The 21,439-nt window shown below is 44.8% G+C and overlaps 1 protein-coding gene across 1 annotated transcript in view; it reads left to right on the top strand.

Moving 5' to 3' along the window:
* Positions 1–21,439, top strand: part of SYNPR (synaptoporin) — a 102,085-nt gene that overhangs the window by 58,047 nt on the left and 22,599 nt on the right. Inside the window, exon 3 of the mRNA XM_041465687.1 lies at positions 16,421–16,545. Within this exon, the coding sequence (XP_041321621.1) occupies positions 16,421–16,545 (125 nt within the window). The remainder of the gene's footprint in view (positions 1–16,420; positions 16,546–21,439) is intronic.

Here is a 21,439-nt window from a genome sequence, read left to right as displayed (position 1 = left end):
TCCCATCCAGCATTTCAGATGAATTTTTGAAAAGGAATCTGATAAAGCTGGAGAAAGGACCAGGCTGCAGTGCTGCAGGGTCTGCTGCAGCCTGACAAGTGTTTTGCCTTGTCAGCAGACACCAGCACGTTCACTTTCAGCAGTGTTAGAACCATCCACAGCATTCATGGTGTGTTACCAGTTAGGGGAAAAAAAGCAGCCCTTGGTTTCTGTATCCTGTGGAGTCTGTGTTACAGTGTTGTTTTGAGGAGGTGTGTGCCAGGACAGGTCCTCCTCTGCTGCAGCCCATTGTGCTAAAGCTGCATCCCTACATCCCACACAGGTGCCCAGGTGCACACATGTTTTAGAGGGTTGAGATATGACAGCTCTCAGCTCAGCAAAACTCTTTTAATGTGTGTTTTTCAAAGTTTTCAGAAGACTTTAGTGAATTTAAGTAAGCAGTTGTTAGCTGTGGGAAGGGAAAATAAATTTTCTCACTGGAAAAGGAAATGAGAGGTGTTTGCATTTCACTTACTCTCACACCTTGCAGCAAGAGGCTGCTCACCATGAGATACAGCAATTTGAGTGCCAGCTGGAGAGCTGAATGCAGTGAAGAAGGAGCAGTGAGCTGCAGCAGCTGGGGAGCTGAGGCAAGCTGAGTATCCTCCTGCCATCCTCCACCCATGTGCACCCACAGCCTGGAGAAGAGCTCCCAGGGCTGTGGGAGAGCCAGCATCACTCTTTGTGCTGATGCAGTGGGTGGTAAGTTTTGTGTGGTCCTTGGTCACCTTTGACCACGTGGAGGTGAACGTGACTGCAGAGTGCAGCTCCTGCCTGCATTTGAGGCATCAAAGGGCTGCTCACAGTGCAGGGGGAGGCAAATGCTGCCCAGCTCTGCAGAACCAGAGTTCTGTGGTGTTTAATCTTCATGACTGGGGCTCAGGCAGTGTGCAGGTAGCTGGTATACATGTTTTTGTGTATGTTAAAATGCACCACACAGCAGAGTAGTGCTTCAACCTGAAGAACTCTCTGAGCATCACAGCATCTCCTCATTACAGCATCCACCAGCATCAGGCTGTGTCTGCTGGAAATGCAGGGCCACATTGACAGCAGTGACATCTGTCAGCCTGGCTGTGCAGCTCCTGCTTGTGGCAAAGGGGCCTGGAGTACTATGCTCATAAAGGGCTGTCAGAGCCTCCTCTGCACCTGGATCGTGCTAGAAGTGCCAGCCCCCCACAGATAAACTCTATTATCAGATGAGTGCTGCCTCCTTGCTTTTTTGTCTTCAGGATTTTCCCTGTGAATTCCAGCACTTACTGTAAATCACAAGCCGCAGGGGAAAAGCAATTGTGCTCCAATTTTGCACTGCAGAGGACTGCTGTCACCCCACAGGTATATCTGTGTACCAGCAGGTAACTTCTGTCTCCTAATAAAAGGGAAATCTGCCTTATGTCACATGTATTTGTAAATGTTTGATGCTGTGGGTAGAAAAGAGGGTAAAACAGTGATCAGCTCAGCACTGATCAATAAACAACACAGTATGGTTTAGTCTTGGTTACACTGAGTGGTGTTGGGGCACAGGTAAGTGCAGAGCTGACACCTTTCCAGAAGGGATCCGTGGATCATTTCCTGACGTGCTGATGTCCTAAGCACAGAGCAGGGAGATGTGGGACTGGCCTGAAGCCCTCTTGTGAGGAAGTTTGCTGTGAAAGGGTGTGAGGTTTGTGTCTCTGTAGCTGCTGGGGGGAGCAAATGTGGCACCTTCCCAAAGAAGTGATGTTTGGCTGCCACTGATGCGTCCGGCTCACAAACAGGTGCCTGAGCTCATGCCCTGATACATCCTCCTCCCCCCAACACACGTGGCAGGGCAAAGGTTTTGTTTGGGTGGATTAATAGCACAAAAGTTTTCCCTCTTTGTGCGAGGCAACCTATGGGTTTCCCACTGTTTTTTTCTGATACACAAAAAGGGACAAAAGCACAAATTCCAGGAGAATGCTTTGGAGGTCTGGTCCTGTGCAAGCACAGGGTGAGCTCAGCACACATGAAGGTATGGGAGACTTGAGAAGTCTTTTCCCCTTTCTGCATGGACTCCTTGCTGCAGAGCAGCTGTCTGAGGTGCAGTGAAAGGCATCTCAAAATGTAACAGAGTCCAAACAGCACCCAAACCCTACAATGAAGAGCCACTAATCCAAAGACAGTTTGGAGGATCTCCAAGCTTTTTTCAACTTTAGCCCAAAATTTTGGGCTGATTCTTTTCTCTGGAGCACACATGAGGGCCAAAGTGATGCTGCACTAGTAGTGTGGGGGAAGGGGCTGCATCTCCCTGCCCACCACGGTGGTACCTGCACCAGCACAAAGCAATCAGCCCCTCACTGAGGAGAAACAGTTTCTTCACTAAGGCTGGGAGTAGTCGGTGTCTAATAATATGAGCATTTTGCCATCCCTCTGCAAACAAGTCTGAGGCTGCTGCCTGATTGGTATATCATCTCACTTTCTCTCAGCATTGATTTTCTTGCTCTCCTTATTTGCTTCATAAAAAGCGAGGCAAGGAGCTGATGCTCGCTTGCTCCCTCTCCCTCCCTCCCTCTCTCTCTCTCTCTCTCCTGTGAGAAGCTTTTGGGAGCCTTTATTTTTAGTATGAGACAAACCTTGCTTTATTTCAGGAGACGCAAGTTGGATTATAAATCCTTTTGTAAATGTGTATGGTGATATTTGCTCCGGTAAGTTATATGCATCTCTATTTATTTGTGTAACTGTACTGGTTGGGGTGAAGTGGGGTATTTCAGGAATTGTGAAGCCCACAGAATTGTCTTTAGGCTTGGCTTCTTTGTAGTCTCATGCTGAGCAAAACTGTTCTGTGATTTTTAGATGCATTGAAATATTTTCAGTTTGTATTTGGCTTTGCAGAGAGGGATGCCTGCTTTGAAAACTTGTTTTGCACTTCATTTTACTGCAGAAACATGAAGAATTATGATTAAAGGGAAAAGGAATTCTTATTTATTGTGTTCCTTCTGGCATTTTAAATCAAAGGTGCCTCCAAAATAATGCTGCAATATTTGATAGAAAAAAAAATCAGTAAGAGCTATTTAATATTGATCAAGCTGAAGTATTAAATCTGACTGCCTATTACCTTAGATCAATCTAAAGTATGACAGCTTGGCAGCAACATGCTCCTCATCAAAATATGTTAATGAAATAAAGAAAATCTTTAATTAAGAAAATAGCTTGCTTTTCAGGGTGTAACATCATTATACAGGTCAATAGACTGTTGCTCTGACTTTCTGCTCCCTGCCTTGGCTTTTACAGCTCAGCAGCCTCATTCCTCAGCCCTCTTGGTTAACTTGGAGACCTCCTTGTTACCTGTGAATAACAGCGAGGTGCAGTTATTTCTGTCTTCCCATCACAGCTCCTGGTGAGCTTTCCAGGCATCACAAGTCAGGGACTGTAATATGCTGAGGAAAACAAGATGTGTAGCTTTAATACTTTCAGATTACCTAATACTTGAGTTTGCAGCATTATACTGATTAATTTATTGACACTTTAATTCTCTCATACTTGAACCGTATCCATGGGAATCAATAGCTTTGGTGCTCCAGAAGTCTTTAAGAACTCCAGCTGTAGCACAAGTTGGAGCTGCTATGAGAACATGTTTCAGTATATATCTGCTCAGAAAATCAACAGATTAAACCTAGAATAGTCTGCTACTCTCATGATACCAGGATATGTTAATAGATATATGAAGTGTACTTTAATAAGATGTTAGAAGACTGTAACTGAGTTTATTAAACCCACAGGAGAAGGTAAGGATGTTGTGCAAGCCCAAGCTAAACTCTTCTAAAATCAAAGAGAAATTTCAGATTGGCAATAACTGCTTAGTCATTTTAAGCTGCTTTTGGACAGCTTTAATTATCCATCCCCTCCTTTTTTTTTTTTTTTTTTATGTAATAATTCATGTGCCTTCTCAACTGCTTGAAGAGCAGCTGATGGGAATATTTGGTGGTGTGTCCCCCAGCAGTGCCTCGTGGGCTCTGCTGGGTCTGTGCCCTGGCTGAGCTGATGCTGGTGCACAGCATCCCATAGGCAGCCAGGGCATTCCACAGGCGAGCCAGGACATTCCACAGGCTTTGTTCCTGAAAATGTAGTTAATAGGCACTCAGTTCAGAGGCTTTCTGGTGCTTTTGTGATTGCTGTTTCATAAGGACCATATATATTTTGAGCAGCTGCATAGCTTGAATGTGTGTGCTTGGCACAGAAAACACGGTACATGAAATGTGCCACCACGTTAGAGAACAAGGTACATAACAATAATTGTCTTTTTCACAGTCCTTCAGCTCCTCAGGTGTGGAGGGTATGGGTGTCTGAGCAATGCACATTTCACACACTTTCTAAGCACGATCCTGCTTGCCTGAGGACAGGATTGGGCATTTCTGACTTTGCTCAGCCCTGGTATGTGGCTCAGTGCAGTCCTTGAGGTGAGCAGGGCGATGGTCAGCGAATGTGTTTGGGTGCCCCAGGAGGGGAGGGGTCTGAAAAGCACAGCTCCTGCTCCTACCCTGCAAAACTAAAGGCCTGGTTTTCCTGTGCCACATAACTCATCATAGCAGGGGTGCCAGACTGTCCTGAAGCCAGGTTGTGGTTTATTAAGGAAGGCAGTTGATCTCATCCTAATAGCTTTGAAGCAGGAAAAGTGGCTTGAAATGGCTGGTTTGACTGCAGGCAGGAGCAAGACTCATCCCTGTCCCTGAGGACAGGTTGCCAGCAAGCAAGGGACTTAAGGCACAAAGTGAAAATGTGGTTAAGTATTTTGCTGCAAGATTTTCTCTTTTGGTTGAGCAGAAATGATCCCATCAGCCCTACATCTCTACAGGGTATGGCTGACACAAACGCAGGGGGACAGGAGAGCTTGCCCTGCTCATCATGTCATACATACAGAAATCTTCAGTGTCCATGGGGTTTTGTCTCTGTCCTTTTGCCCATCTTCATGCTGCAATGTGTGGTGATCCTTCATCTCTAGCTACTTGGTGGTAGCAGGTCTGGGGGCAGTTGCTCTCCAGCCCAGTACCACCAACTACCCCTCAGCTCTCAGACCTTGGAGCAGCCTCCATCACCTCCCCAGGAGTGTGATACCCACTCTACAAGAGGACTTCAGGCTGATGTGCAAACTGGGCTTGGTGCAACTGCAGGGACATGTTCACAGCATGCCTTTGCAAGCCGTGGGACTGAAAATTAGACATTTGTGGCAGTGGGATGGAGACATCACTGTCCGCTGCTAGGAGGTGCATCGGTGTTTGAAACATCATTTTAGGGGTGTATGGATCCCAGGAGCTTCATTTCCTTTAAGACCTGTCTTTCTGGCTGCTCCTCTAGCAGCTCAAACAATTCCTAGAGAAATTCCATAAACCCTTAAAAAATTTGATTTCTTAAATATCTGACTCCTTCTGAATGTGTGATACTCTTTTTTTAGCCAAGTCCTTGGATGTAATGACTACTTTCCTCCCCTCTGTTGATCCTGTTCAGATCAATAGAAACTCTACAGGGAGAAAGGTATTAGTATTGATATTGGGTGGCAGCTGTCTGTCAGTGCTGGTGATTGCAGGTGGTGCTTTATTCTTCATGTAACTCTTGATTAAGAATTCCTGTAGAATTATATGACCATTTTTTTCCAGGGAATTTTTCTGTGAACATAGGATGGTTGATGACAACCTAACCTGGAGTTTGGTTTTTCCTGATTTTGCTTGTGAGCTCTTTCCCTCATCAAGCTGAGCACAAGTAATTTCAAAAATTATGAATTTGACTCATGTGCATGGTGGGCTGGAGACTCAGCCCAGCTGTTTGAGGAGAGCCGAGGTCTCTGGGTCCCTCCTGAGCTTGAGACACCACTGTGGGATGCAGGCATTTGGGAGCTGTGCCATGGATTGGGAACAGGGAAGGGCCACGTTTCTGTTCAGTGCATCCCTGCTCCTTCATCCAGAGCCAGAGCAGGCAGCCTGCTGTGAGATGAAGATGGAGCTGCTGCCTGCCAGCGCTGCAGCTGTGTCTGCACAGGAGGCAGGATTGCTGGGGAGCCCAGGGGACACGGAGCTCCTCGCTGTGCCTGTGGCGGCACAGTGCCAGCCCTGAAGGAGCTGGGAGGGCCCATGTGTATGTCTGGGCTGCTGAGGTTGGGGCTGGGGACACACCTCCCGTAGAGCTTGCTCAGCCTTTATTTCCTTCAGTGTCCAGTGCAGATGGAGGGTCTGGCTCTGCCTGTCATTAGTTTGCAGATGTGACCAAAAGGTTGCAAAGAGCCCTTGCACCTGCAGTGAAACTCTTTGGTAACTGAGCTCTGGGGCCAGAGACATGACAGTACTGTGAAACTCTTCAGCAGTCCTCCCCTGTCGTGTGCCATCTCTTATTTTGGAGGAAGAAAAAAAAAAAAAAGGCAAGGAAAGAAAAGAAAATGAGAAAGATGTGCTAAGCCACTCTGTAGAGACAGAGACAGGTGATCAGCATGGGGTATCTGCAGTGCTGTGTCTTCCCTCTCCTCTCTTTTCCAAACTGCTGTGTGTGTGTCAGGGCTGTCTGTCCATCTGTCCATGCTCAGGCTGGGTGGGTGGGAGAGCCCTGTGCCACCTGAAGGGCTGTGCAGTGCCTCATCTGTCACCAAAACTCCCCGGTGCCGTGGCAAAGCAAATATGCTGCAGCAGGCTGTAAAGCTGTAAACATATGGGCACTAACAACAGATTAAGTGAGTGATTTAGTCTAAGGGGCTTGGTAGATTATCATAAAATGTATCTTAATTAGAAAAGCAATCAAAGTCGCACAGAGTCAGTGAGGATGAAACGTCTCTGTTGGCAGCAGTGAGCGTTCTGTGCCCCATGCCAGGGCATGTGGATGGCCATGGATGCAGCTCATGCCCACTTTGGGGGCTTTTCCTGCGGTTTGCCCAGTTCAGCCCAGAGTGCAGGCTGCCTTCATGCTGAATTTGTTCTTTGACGGATGAGACCATCCTGTGAGCTGCTCAGAATGAGTCTGATGGTGGACTCAGGTTCCTTTAAAAGCATTAACAAAGCAAAAGCTGCTGAAGGCGAAGGAAGAGAGCATTTGCACATTTTCCTTAAAACTCTGTACAACTACCCAACGATACATCTAAGTGTTTGCCGTGTATAGTACAGCTAGTCCCAGATAAAGGATTGGGGCTTCTAAGTGCTACCATAACACAAATAATTAATAAGTCTATTTCCCTCACTGTGTCCTTATCTTTTCAGGGAGCATGGCCATAATTAGCTTTCACCTGATTCTAAGTTTATAGCATGTTCAATTGCTTTTTCCATTCTGCTTGCATTTTCTCTGCTTCCTTATTTTAGTGGTCCTGGCTTTATTCCACAGGCCAGTGTCTATAGATTAAAAAAAGCTGGATATTCATCTCCAGCAGTGCAGATGTAAAAATTGCAACAGCCAAAAACATATTGATGCATTATTGGTTTTGTACAAGTGTCTGTTTCTTTTCTGGGGTCTGGGAGGATTTGAAGTACATTGACAAGTGGCACAGAAAATTTGCAGCAGCTGCTGGCAGCTGAGAGAAAGGGAAGGATGACTGGTTGTCTCAGAATTAAATATTTTGAACCATGACAGAAATGGAGAACATTCAGGCAAGAACCTGATTTTTGAAAAGTTTTTTCTCTTTGTGTTTGGAAGCAGGTATGGGTACAGATTTCATGGAACGTGAATTAAGGGGTGTGAATAAAAAGAAGACAGGCAAGAGGTGTGAAGCAGCACAGGAACAGGAGGATGCAGGGGAACAGGACAACTTAACCTGTCCAGATGAGGTGTTTCAGAGCTAGTGAGATAAGGACAATGTTGTTAGCATTTCCTAAATATGTTGTGTTTAGGTATTGCTTTTTATGATTTAAGTGTGGGAAGGAGAGCAATACCATCTCTGGGGACAGAGTATGAGAGGAGTGGCAGAAAAGAAGAGGAGAGGGAGGTTTTAATTTTAAAAATGTTTCTTGCTCAAAATGTTCCCTGTGAATTCCCAGAGCTCAGCAAAGCAAATGTTCATTTATAGCCCATCGTCTTAATTATTAAAAAATAAATTATTTTTACCATGTGGGCTGATATTTAGCCAGGAGCAAATTCTTATTACAGCCTTTTGCACAGAGGTGGGTGTTGAGGTCAAAGCCAGCTCCAGTGGATTTTTCCATCCAAAACTGGTTTGAGATGAGGCAGTGGGCCCCATGTTTGGAGACAGAGCCAGGGCAGGCGTGTAGGACAGCAGGTGACAGGCAGCAGATGACACCAGATAGTTACACTGGAGCCCAGGGAGCTGAGAGGAAGCTACTAATGGCCTCTGATGAGTGTGGACGTGATAATAATGAGGTTAATGCCCTTTCATTCACCCAGAAACATCTTCAGGAATGTATAATCCCTGCTAGTCAATGGGCAATCATTAGGTCATAAATAATACAGCGTGATTGAAGAACAAGAGCCTTTCCTGTAATAATAATTTTCCATCAGTGCTGACCCAGGGAGGGTTTGGTTGCAGCCCCCTGACTGCGCCACGCTGCAGGGACTCAGCTGTCAGAGCATTTTCCGGTCAGAGGAGTGCTCCAGCCTCTCAGTTCCGCTGTGTGCATCCGTCACCAGAGCAGGAAAATTCTCCTCAGGAGCCCAGGTCCACGGAGTAGTGCTGGGAAAGGAGCTGAAGCTAATGGGAAGTACAAAGGCACAAATTAGGCGAGGAAGCAGTTCCAGGAGCAATCAGGGAACGTTGCCAAGGGACAGTGGTGCCTGGTGGTGATGCTGGCAGAGCTGGGAATGGGGCTAGGCTCCCTGGCTGGGAGAGATGCCTTGTCCCAGCCCCAGCCCAGGGCAGGTGTTGTGCACACTGAGTACAACGCTGCCTTTGCAAGCTGGGTTTGTGGTCCCTGCCATCCAGTGCTGCAGTGTGGTGTAGCCTTGGCTGTGGTTGAGTCCTTGTGCCTGTATTGGCCAGCCAGGCTTTAAAGACATTAAGCTCAGGAGCACTTCCCCTTCACAGAGTGCTTCCCATGTGTGCATGTCACTCAGCCGTAATGTAAATCCCTGTGGTTATTAGAGGGAGTAAATCCTACTCAGTAATAACTTGGACCATGCTCTGTATGCATTTATATTACATTATGGGCCATTTTAAGCCCAGATGCTTTTGAACCCACCAAGCAAAAGAGGAAATGAGCAGCCATCCAACCTTTTTTATTTTATGATGTTTACACTTGTTACGCAATAAATCACATATAATCAGTCTGTAAAGTCTGCACAAAACCTGTTGTTTTCTGGAGGGAGCAGAAACAGAGTTATATTTATGCATTAACCTGAGTATTTGGTGGATTGTTGCACATTGCCTGTTAGTAAAATGAGAATTGACTTGACCTATTAGAAAAGCTCTCTTGTACCTCACCGTGGCTTTCCGTGGTTTTGCCTGTGGTGGTCACATGTGGTTGGTGCCAAAGCAGCTCATGAGACAAGAGGAAGGGGACACAGAGTGGGAGTGGCTGCTCTCCAGGACTCTGGGCATTTGTGATGCTCTGGGCTCTGTCACAGTGTAGATCCTGGTAGAGACTGCCACAGTTGTTTGGTTTTTATTTTTGCTGGAAGTCTAGGACTAGAAAAACTCTCAGGCCCAAAAAGGAGCACGTCTCTGCTGCAGTGACATATGTCACAGCATGAGTCATTCAGGGATTATATGTACAAATCCAAATATGTCTGTCCAACTTGTGCTCCCGCGTCCTTAAAGGAAAAGGGCACGGAGGGGAAGCTGTGGAGGCTGCGGAGGAAGGGCCAGAACTTCCAGGCTGTTCTACAGCCAGAGGGGAAGAGGGCTGCATGTATGTCTGTGATCCATCCCAAACAAAGCCATGTTCACTCAGTAATTACCCCAGGTACCCCTAAGCCTCTTTGCAGCACCTGTTGGTGTCTTTTGTTCCATGGAAGACACCTCACCAATGTGTCAATGTCCATGTGCTGAAAGCAATTTATACAATAAATTTTAAAAACCCTCGGGACCTAGTAAATGCTTACCTCAAACCTTTGACTAATGGTTAGAGGTTCTTGTGTAGGTTACTTGTGTAAGTACCTCTGTAGTTCAAGGCTTTTCACTGATTCCAAGAAGAGATGCTCACTGATGCCAAGAAGAGATGTGACTATTTTCTGCCTGTTAACTCTTCCATGCATGCTGCCAACCTTAGCATTAGCTTTCAACTTTGTGGCTGACCCATTAAAAACTGGATGAAACAGCTTGTATTACATTTCAAACTTAATAAATAGGAAAGGCATTACACAGATTCTGTCTGGCCATCTGGAGGAACAGTGTTCTTTACCCAACGAATGGCTGTCTAATCCTCTCATATACAGTCGGGCTTTATTCTATTAAAATATAATGAGAAAAGACTACCATACCATTATTTAGTGGAGCTAAATGGGATTTTTAGAATAATCAATGAAAGATGAATGAAAAAGATAAAGGTTTTCTTCAAAGCAAAGGAGAGAAAATTGTCTCCTTGGGATTAAAGTATTGTATAACCAAGTTATTATAAAATGATCTTTACTCACTAAAAATACCCCAATTTCATTTCCATAAATCTTCCATTAAGAATCAAATCAAGTTGTTGGATTTTGGTTTTTTTCATTAAAAAAAAATGCTAAGCATTAAATGAAGTGTTGTACTTCAAACAGAGGATGCTGTGGGGGGTCCTGCCTGCTCTGGGGTCAGGTCTTTCCATCCAGCTGGTGGCATCAAGGGCTGCTCTTTGCTCTAAAATGCCAGACAGATGTTTACTGTTGTAGATGGCCTCATGAAGACCCCCACAGCCCTGTGGGGAAGTCGTGGAGCAGATTGGTCTCCTCCAGGTGGATGACAGTGGCATATGTGGTTCTTCATGCCTGAACTTCGAGCTGCTCCCTCATCCCTGGGGTTTTCTCTCCACACAGACCAGGGCTGGGCTGGCACAGGAGCCTTCTTAGCAATGCTGCTGTTTGTTTATAAGGTGGGGACACTAAATCCCAGCAATCAGTGAGCTATAGCTTCAGGGTTGTCTCTCAGCAGGAGCAGGATATATTTCAGCTTTCTCCCTGTGTAGTTGTTGAAGGAAAGTGACTCCAGCTAGTTGTCACCCCCACCCAGAACTGCGTTGGTTGCAATGCTATCCACCTCCAATTCATCAACCAGTCAAGTTGATATAATTAGGAATCCCAAAGTCAATAATCTGATAATCTCCAGTGCACAAAGGCTTGTATGTAGGAGAAGTGATTCCAGGAAGTCTGCAGCTCAGATCCGTGCAGGAAAAATGCCAGATTTTAAAAAAGAAACAGGCAGAGACCCAGAGGAGAGAGTGCTCCCTAATCCTTCACTGGTGACATATTTTGGGCCATCAGTTCTGCAGTAAATGTTTCCCGTACAGTCCTTAGTGCCTTCAAACCTTCCCTTTACAGCCTTAATAATAATGTTCAATTACTGGTTCTGCCCTATAAATAAATAATCTCAGTTTAACGAGACACTCTGCTGGGTGAGCGATGCCGGCTGTGGGGGGACGTCTCCAGAGCCCTCAGAGCAATGTGCTCCTCCTCTCTCCCCACACACTCTTGGCCACTGTGGGACGTGGAAGGCAATGGAACATTTGGCAAAGGTTTTGCATTCTCTCTGTTATGGTGGTATGGAGAAAGGGAGGTCTCAGATCCAGAAATGATGCCAGAAAAATAGGTCTGTTTTTAAAACACTCTGAACATGTGAAATGACTAATAATAGTGTAGGCATTTTGAATCTTTCAGGTTGCTCTTTCGAAGTGTCAGGAGTTCCCCTTGGCTCTCCACTGTTAGAGCAGGAGTAGGGGACTGGGGGGACCTCTTTTGGAAAGCATCCAGCAGGTTCATTCTCATTTTCCTTCCTTGGTGGCAAGAGAAAGCACTGGAGACCAAACCACATAGTGAAGTGCATCCCTCACAGCCTGTTTTTGGCCACCACTGCTCCAGACAAGACTAACAATTTCTAAGATCTTGCCCTCCTGGAGGACCCACCAAGGAGCCCTCAGGCAGAGCAGGACCTCTCCTTTGCAGCAGGATAGTTTTGGGGTGCATCCCCAGCATGGCTTCATCCTGTCAGCCAGCAAGTTGCCACAGGCTGCTGCACAGGGCAGATGTGCTCCCTCTAAAAGCAAGTGGTTTATATGGAAGTTTCATCAATTTTAAATGACAGTGTTGTCTTCCTACTGGGATGTTTCAGCTGTAACATGCACCACGTAAGCCTTTCAACTCGCCTTGTCAGGAACTGTTCTGCCTTCTCCTGGTGTGCAGAGCGAGCCTGTTGCTCAGCAGGCATTGAGGGGAATTGTCACAAAGCCAAACAGGGAGAAGGGATATGAAATCATCCTATTTTTCCCTTCTGTGGTGGGATGAGTGATGTCCAGGGTCACATGCTGAGGCACTACCAACTTTTTAATTCACAGCTGGGACTTGGGCTCCCTCAGGGCATCACACACCCCAAGTCCCTGGCTGCTGGGCTGGAAAACAAAGGAACCAGCCTTGAACCTGGATAAATGATAGCACCTGAATGCTGAATTACAGGATTCACTGCCATTGCATTGAAACCTGGCACTGGAAGAAGGGAGGTGGTCCCATAAATCATATGATGAACCTTTCCCTGCCTTGTGCTAGTGTGAGAAGCAGTGTTGTGCTCTGCTGGGTATTACATTGCTATTTTTTTCTCAGAGTGCTAAGGGACCAACTGGTCTTTAAAACCTGCTTGTCTGATTTGATAGGGAAGGCTGGTTTATTGTTGCACACTACCATAATAAACATAATTTCTGTTGGTTAACTTATATTGTGGGATTATACTTCTTTACAAAAATGTATCTGTAGTCCAGGCTAAAGCTGGAGTTCAAAGAGGGAACATCATCATAACAGGATCTGGGAATGGTGTTAACCACTTTGCAGAAACTCATTGCCTTGGCAGCATTGTGTCTGAGACCATGAGGAAGAAGGATGATCTTCCAGCCAGGCTAGACTGGACATGTGAGATGTGCATTGCTCCAGTCTGTGCTGAGAAGCACAAATAATGTTCCTTGCTCTCCCTCCCTTCTGGTAACTGCTCCATAGCACACACAGAATTTGGGGATGCTTGGTGTGTTATCCCACATGGAATGTGGAGCACTCATCCAGGCTGGGGACAGGCATTTTCCATTTCCCTGCAAGGGTCCAGGCACCTGTGAAGGCACCAGCCTCCCCACTGTATAACTATGGCAAGGCAATAGCTGCAGCTGCAGGAGGGATGGGAACACAGGAGAAAGCAGGGTTTGCCCTGCTCCCACTCCTGTGGGCAGGAGTAGCCTGGCACAGCCAGGGCAGCAAGGATTTGTTGCCTCAGTGGCACCACATTTCCCCCTGACTGGCTGTCAAGCCTGAGCCTTGGCAGGCAGCAGCCATGGGATAACTGGAGCTAACTGCATGGGCAGATTTATCTTGTGTCAAGGGGAGAAGCAGGATGTGTGCACACTTGCAGATAGGCCTGGTGCTGAGTGTGGATTTATAGGCAAAGAGTAAATAGGAACATGGGGAAACACTTTCCCTTTCTCCATAAACTTTTCAATTTCAGAGCAGGCCGATTCAATAAAATTATCTCACAGATGGAGGTTTTATTGAGTCTGGCCCATAAAGCTCCAATTATGGGGTTTACAACTGCCTTTTACACAAATCCTGCTCTAATAAAATACAGTGGTGTTTACAGTATTCCTGAAATGGCCGCAGAATCACTGTGTGCCCAAAAAACCAGCTAGTAATTCTTGGTTTATTGCTCCGGGCCTCCTCTGACAACATAAAGCAGCACAACTTGGGGTGGGGGGGAAGGGGAAATGCAGAGGTAGGAGGAGAAGAATTATGCTGCTGCTTGGCCACAATACCCCAGGGAAATACCACTGATTTACAGCCCTCACTCTGCATTCCCTTGATGGAAACTGTAAATATGCTCCCTAAAAAGTGCTTTGTGTCCTCAGCATGAAGCTGTGGGGACTGGCTTGGCATTACTGGCAGCTGGGTGATCCCAGCCATCACCTGATCCAGCCACAGCAGGGAGCCAGGCTTGAACTGAGCTGGCTGAGGCATTGCTAAAGTTTGGTAGAAAAGTCTGCAGCATGGTCCTTTTTCTCTTCCCACCTGCCTTGTGGGTGCTGCCTGGTGCTTGGAGCAGAGTGTGCGCTGGGTAAGGTTGGGAGCTGGTGGTTGTGCATGGAGGGGTTTGCTGAAAAGCTTCTGGTTAAGAGCTGGTTGTGGGGCTAAAGTAAAGGCTGGATGCTCTCAATAGGGCAGAGGAAAAACTGGGAATTCTGAGGGAGATACTTCCTGGGAAGGAATAGTCTAAGCTGTGTTTTTTGGGCATGGTCATGGCTCTGTGCCCTTGGTGAAAAACCATGATGACATCCATTATGGTGATTTCTAATGCATGATTAAAGGAGATGCGTTTCAGTTGCACCTCTTTCCTCTTCTTGTCCCCTTGCTGAGAGTGTTAGCTGAGAGGTGATGGCTCTTGCTTTATGGCAGGTCTCACACTGCAGGCTTTCAAGTTCCCTTTTTATTTACCACTGTTAATCTTTGTGCCTATGTACCTGCAAAACATTTGCATTTGCAACTCTGTTAATTAGGCCAGAAAGCAGGTCAGCGTTCTCTCCTGTTCTCCTTAATGTATTGTCTTCTCCTTAATATATTTGTTTTCACAAATTGACCTGAGGTGATTAATGCTGATTTTCAGTGCTGTGCTACACGTAATGGCAGAAAGTTCTTGTGTGTACAGAGGAAGTGTCTCATTTAGGATGAAGGAACACTATTTAAGTTGTACTGAAAACATTTATTTTGTGGCACATATTTAACAAGTCAATTCATAGTGAATCTCAGCTTTCTTCTTTTGCAGTGGTTCAGCAAGAAGAATTGATTCAATCAAAGTTTTTATTAACTTGTCTTGTCATTAGGTACCTAAATACCTTTGCAAGTCTATTCTCCATGTATGATATGCCCTGATCACATTGGAAGTGAGTGGCAGGGTGGAAACTTGCATCATTCTCCTATTACTCCCTGTGCTCCATCGTGCTCAGCACATCACTCTGCACCCAGGGAGGGTCTCCCTGCCCCAGTGCTCAGGTGTCACCCCTGTAATCTGTCACCCTGTGGGAAAAAGGTGCACATGCAAAGCTGAATTCCAAGGAGGCTGGTGAAACTTGGGGCTTGTTTATGCTGCAAATTGGGAGAACTAAGATTAATGGCATGCTTTACAAAGCCTTGTGCAGCAAGAAAATATCTAGTTTTTCTATTTATTATATTTTCAGTCTGTTATTTTGTCATTACATCTGCTTGCTGCATAATTTTTCAATGTCCAAAAACATGGTTTCTTTCCCAGATGTGAACCCTCTTTGTTTCCTCTGGGTTGCTGATTTTAGCTAATTTAATTGTGGCTGGGATTGGGCATTTGCTTGCCATTTCCCTTCTGTAGATCTCAGAGTAACTCTCTTAAGACTAATGGAGTACTTCAGGGCTATAGTGCTGCAATCAACAAAATCTAACCTGTCCTTTAATTTAAATTACAACTGCATATATAAACTGTCCCACTTCTGCTTAGGATCTTCCAAGGAAGCCTACATCAGTGATGTTTGAAGATACTTATGCCTGCTTCCAATTTCTTTCTTTGAACCCTTGATATAAAAGCTGATGTGTCCCTGCCCTGCATACTCCCTCCTTCATTATTTTTCTCCTGGAAGATTAAGATGTGTTATAGGTTTGCATCAGAACCACCCCAGATCTTTTTTCCTTTCCAGTTTGCCTGACTCCAGCCAAAATATGCAATTCCTTTCTGCTTTGCAGTCAGTTTATTTCACCTCTATGTCCACTTTAGATTATGGTAGTAATTTAGGAAAAGGAATTAAAACAAACACTGTGGGTTTTTTTAAGTCATAAATTAACTGGGAGAGAGGCAGCTCAGGTCTGTGTTTTGCCACATAATGTGATGGTGGCTGTGTGAACTGTCTGGGTCTGCTGTTGCTACTTCTGGTTGCACCTTTGAAATACTTCAGTGTTTTGTTTGGGTTAAGAATTACTCATTATGTTCAGTCAATATCCATCCTTCTCTTCTTGTCCAATCTCACCTGTCAGTGGGGGTGATTTAAATAACTGCTTGGGTTGTGAATCCCAAATAGGGTTCAAGACAGAAGGGAAGAGCTGAGATGGCTGGCACGGACAAATGGTGATGGGTCTGTCTGTGTGACAACAGAGCTTCATGTGTCATGGCTCTTTGCTTTTGGGAAGGGTGCAGGAATAATGTGTGGCAATGCTTAAATGCAAGGAGTGATGGATAACCTGAGGGGGCCGGTGCTGCCGCTAGAGCTACTGCATGGATCTGCTTGTGGCGGTCGCTGAAACGAAATCAAATAAAAATGTTGTTTGTTTTTGACAGCTTTTTGCAATCTTTGCATTTGCAACATGCGGCGGGTACTCTGGAGAGCTGCGCCTCAGTGTGGACTGTACAAACAAGTCCGAGAGTGACCTCAGCATTGACATAGCCTTTGCCTACCCCTTCAGGTAACCCCGGCCGGCGCGCGCGGTTCGGCTCTCGGGGCTGGGGCTGGCCCAGCTGGGGCTCCAGAATTTTCCTCTGGTGTGAAGGAGGCATGAGTTTTGGTGTGGATGGGGCCATGGAACTGCTGGGAATGGGAGCTCAGCAGAGGAGAATTCATGGTCCTTAAATGCCAGAGCCCTGTGGAGGCCAGGAAGGCTGGGGGAGTGGAAAATGGGAGGCAAGGGAAAATGAAACAAATCATCCCAAGATGAAAAACTGTAGTGTAGCCATTAACTTAAGCTGGAAATGAGATTTCCCACCCATTGCAGTAGCAAGGATCTGAAATAGTGATTCCAAGGGACGGGGAAGCAAAAAAACCAAAATGAGTTTGAACCATAATTTTGAAATGCTTTTTGAACATTTTATTAATTGCCTGTTTGCATCTCTTGGTGTCTGAATGCTTTAAACCTAGTGATTTAGGAAAACAGTTTTTATAGGTTTTTAATGTATTTTAAGTACATCTGAAAACTATAGTGTACTTATACATTATATATATATATAAATATATACATATATATATATATATAATACTCATGCCATTTGAGATCCTGCTTCAAAAGAGCATCTTTTTTTTAGATATGTCAAGTCCACTGTAGAAACCACTCACTTTTGTATAAGTGATTTCTTCAAGAAATTGAGATGATTAAGAAAAGGGTGCATAATTCAATCTCAAGTCTAGTACACTATGACTCTAAAGTAATTTTTCTTCCATGGGAAATCACATGCTGTTTTGCTTATGATTGCTATGCACAGACCAGACTTGAAAGCATCTATTTCTTTAACATGTTCTGAGACACAGCAAATTCTAAATAGTGGGAACTGAATTTGATTCCTTGAAATGTTGTTCTTGCTTGACATATATTTATTACTCTAAAAAGTCACATTTCCTGGTATTAAAAATGTTTTTTTTTTTGGCTTGAATATGTCCACATTTTCTTTCATTTCTGCTTAGTATGCGTAGGAGAGATCCTGAAAATTGAGTTATGTGAGTTTGTAATTTGATTCACTTCCAAATAGGTCATTTCTCCAACATTCATTACAAATACACCCTGTAGTGAAGTGCTTTTAGTTTGCATGATTATAAAATAGTATTTTATTTTAAAAGTTAATAAAACAGAGAGAAGTAGCCCTCAAGTGTCTCCTGGTGTTCCACCAGGCACATCAACCATTGTTTCTGGAAGGAAGTAGCTGGATCTGCAATTTCCCACAGTTTTACTTATTAGAAAACTGGAAGTAATTGATGAGTAATGTAACATTCCAACATGAGATGATGCAGAATAGGGTTTATTTGCAGGAGGGATCCAGCTGAGGCTGTAGCTGGCTCTTGAACTCAGCATGCACAGATGGGATGTGTGGCACGTACAGTGGGGTGCTTGGCTGCGTGGTACAAATACACCTGAAATGTGCAGGTGAGAGGGGAGATGACACTTAGCTGATGTTTCAGGAGAAGCATGAATATAGTCAGATTTTGTGCAGTATGGGATTTTGTTTGCAAACCTGAGGCATATGCAAAAAGTGTCCAGAGATGGGCAGATTACATGAGGCAGCAGATGTGTGCCTGGAAAATCTGCTACTTTGGAACTTGGTGTCATCTCAGTGTTTTATCTAAATATTCTTGTGACTTTCTCAAGTGTTTGCTATTTTTGTTTTTCTCCAGTGCTCCTTCCACAGAATGGAGATGGGGTGGTCTAAAAACAGAAGTGAGATTAGTTGGGAAAGGTAACATCTCAGAGCAGTGAATAAGCTTGGAAAAAGCAGCTCAGAAAAGTTGAGGCTCTCTAATCAAGACTGTGCTCCTCAGGCTGAGGCTCATGTCCCTGCATGGGCTTGTAGGCATTGTTAGGTAGAATGAATTTCCCTCTAGTCTTGCATTCAGGTCCATCTTTCCATGGCATTTTCCTTTCAAATGCCTTCACAGTCCTGATTATTGGCTGTCAGCTGGGGGAGGTGTAGGTGGAAGGAGAGAAACTGCTGAGCATCTGACACCCCGCTGCTGTTGGGGCTGTCAGCTGTGACACTGAAGCAGTCAAAATACCTGAGCGCTGCTTTTTTATGATCTGCACCTTCCAGCATGACTTGAAACAAAGAAAGTCTTTCTACCAGCTGCTTTCATTTCTGTTGCTGGGAATTTGAGGCTTTATTTTCTTCTCCCAAAAGATGAACTGCTAGACCTTGGCCAATAGATGAGAAATGTCAAGAGCTTTAAGCTGGTAAACAAAGTGGTATGGCTGAACAAGACAGCCTGACAAAGCAGGAGGACTTGGATGCTTTGGAAGTGAGATGAAAAGAACCTGAAAATGTTCCTCTTAAAGCAAGATCAGAATGGGGATGGAGTTTTCCAGACAGAAAGGATGGGCATTGCACTTGTGACTGCATGCTTCTGGGGCCAATCACCTGAGCTAAAGAAAAGGAGGATGCAGGAGGGCAAAACCAGTGCTGGTGGGGTGTGGGGATGATTTGTGTGGTCCCAGGCCAGTCTTGAATGCACAGAAGCAGCACTGCACTCCACAGCAGGTAGCTCCAGATGCTTCCAAAACAAAGGAGCATCTTCACACCTGCCTATTGAGATTTTTCTCAGCCCCAACCTACAAATTGCAAAAGTCTCCAGCAAGAAATAAAAATGAGTCCAAAAGAAATAACTAGTACAATTAGACAGGGAGTTTTGAAACATACCTTTAATATTAATTTTTCTTGGGTGTTTTTTTTTTTTTTTAAGTTATGGCATTATGGAAGTTATGTTTGGCTCCTGTGTTATCTTACTGCTGTTGTAACTCTGGTAGTAGGAAATTGTGGAGCACCAAAAGGAAAATCCAAAGAAACCTTTTTTGCAAGGTGGCTGCTTCTCATTTCTGCTGGAATCACTTTCTTAGTTAGTTCTGGACCTAGATTAATTTGCCATTTGAAAAGGGGGCAGTGAGGAAAAGCATGAAAATGTACTAATCACTAGCCACTACCAGAGTAACCTGGTGCAGTGGTGCTTTTGCACTGCTGGGAGACAGGATCCCTGGGAGAAAAGTCCATGTGGTGGTGCCTGTGCAAGGTGGTTGTGTCAGGAACGTGAGGAGGCTGAGCCATTCCCATCTGAGCTCATGCTACTGGGGTACAGTAAGCACTGAAGAGTCCCCCAATATTGACATAATTGACCCCAAATCTGGCTCCACCACTTCTCCTGGAACAGGAGAGGAGATGGATGCTTTTCCATCCACAATTACACTGATTCATTTAAGCTTCCTGCAGCCCACATCCATGACCCTCTAGTCACCCTGCAGTGTGGAAATTCACCTGAAGTCTAAACCCTAATATCCTCCAACAGTGTCTCCTGGAGCCCTGCCACACTCTTCTACAGATCTTGCCAGACTATTCCATGCCTAATCTGATATTTATAAAGATGTTTTATATATTCACCTGTGGGTTTTTTTCCTCATTTCAGCCTGATTCTAGTTTTATCACAAAACATTTCTTCCTTCCTCATGTTTTAAAGCACAAATCAGCTGTTCTTCTGCATACCTGTATATGCATTTTGGAAGTTTTACAAGTTCAAATATGGAATCAATTTCTCTGGCCCTACAGTAGCTGGTTTTTTCTAGCATTAGGATCTGTGCTTGATACAGAGTCTGTTGCAAATTTGTCACACATTAGGATGCTTATTAACTTGACCCTCACCCAGGCAATGATTCTTTGAGGGGTGGAAAAAACATTCTGCATTTTGGGATTATTTGTTACTCTCACAGTCCATCACCCTTTCAGACTGGATTTGTCACTTATCCAAGTGCCCTGAAGCAATATGTTTTGTCTGTAATAAGAGTCCTAGTGAAGGTCCTATTTGTTTATTATTTTCTGTGATCCCAGAAATATTTTTGTCATGTACTTGGTTTTTCCTTGGGCTTACTTTGATAATAAGTGATTGAGCAGTACACCTACTGGGTACATATTTCTTACTGGTATTCACTATTTTAAGATGCTTTTTCACCAGTCCTCCTAAAAGCAAGTGTTTTTGTTTGCTTAATTTACTGAGTCTGTACTGAGGATTTTTTGCTAGTTAATTATCCGTATCACAAACTTGATGTTTTACTTGCAGCTGGCAGAGTTGCACTGAAACATTTGGGCTTCTTCAACTACTGATTTAAATGAACCTTTGCATCTCAGAAGTGCTCTTGTGATGATGTGCTGGGAGAGGTGCTCTGTGCTGAGACCTGCCCTTTGTGGTGGTGCCCTATCCTGGCCAAGGGAGGAATGCTGTGCCCCAGTGCCACCATGATATTTTCTGAAAGATCCTCTTTGACTAGGATTTTTTCTCCTGTGAAGCTGAGAACCCTCAGAGTGTGTTTTGCTGCTTTGAAATGTGGTCTGGAGATTGTTTATCAAACATGTGAATTGGTTTTATTTAATGACTCTCAGAAGTCACGAGTTTTTATTATGCATTCTTTTCTAGCCTTCTGATGTATCCTTTTCTCTACAGTTTAGTATAGTTTTAGTATATAATTTCTTTTAATGTAATATAATAATATAATAAATCAGCCTTCTAAGAATATGGAGTCAGATTCATCTCTTCCCTTGTCCTGGGACCCTCACAACCACAACACCCCAGAGCCTGGCTGTGGGTGATGCTGGTGGGGTCTGTGGCTCATGGGAGTCCCATGAGCAGAGATCTTGTACTGGTTGGAACTGCAGGGCAATGGGAAGGGAAAACCATCCCAAAACAAGCCCCTAAGTTAAGTCTTGAGGCAGACCCTGGACTGAAATCTTTTTGCTTGTAGCTTTTGGAGATGCTTTAACCCAAGCCTACATATGGAGTATATCCCCAAGTTAAATGCTGCATGGGAATTAGTTTGGAGCGTTTCTTGTCTTTTCTTGGGG

This window comes from Pyrgilauda ruficollis, unplaced genomic scaffold, assembly GCF_017590135.1.
Source record: "Pyrgilauda ruficollis isolate IOZ18807 unplaced genomic scaffold, ASM1759013v1 scaffold10, whole genome shotgun sequence".
NCBI classification, from domain to species: Eukaryota; Metazoa; Chordata; class Aves; order Passeriformes; family Passeridae; genus Pyrgilauda; species Pyrgilauda ruficollis.
The sequence above is the reverse complement of the archived record's forward strand: the minus strand, read 5'-3'. Positions and strand labels throughout refer to the sequence as shown.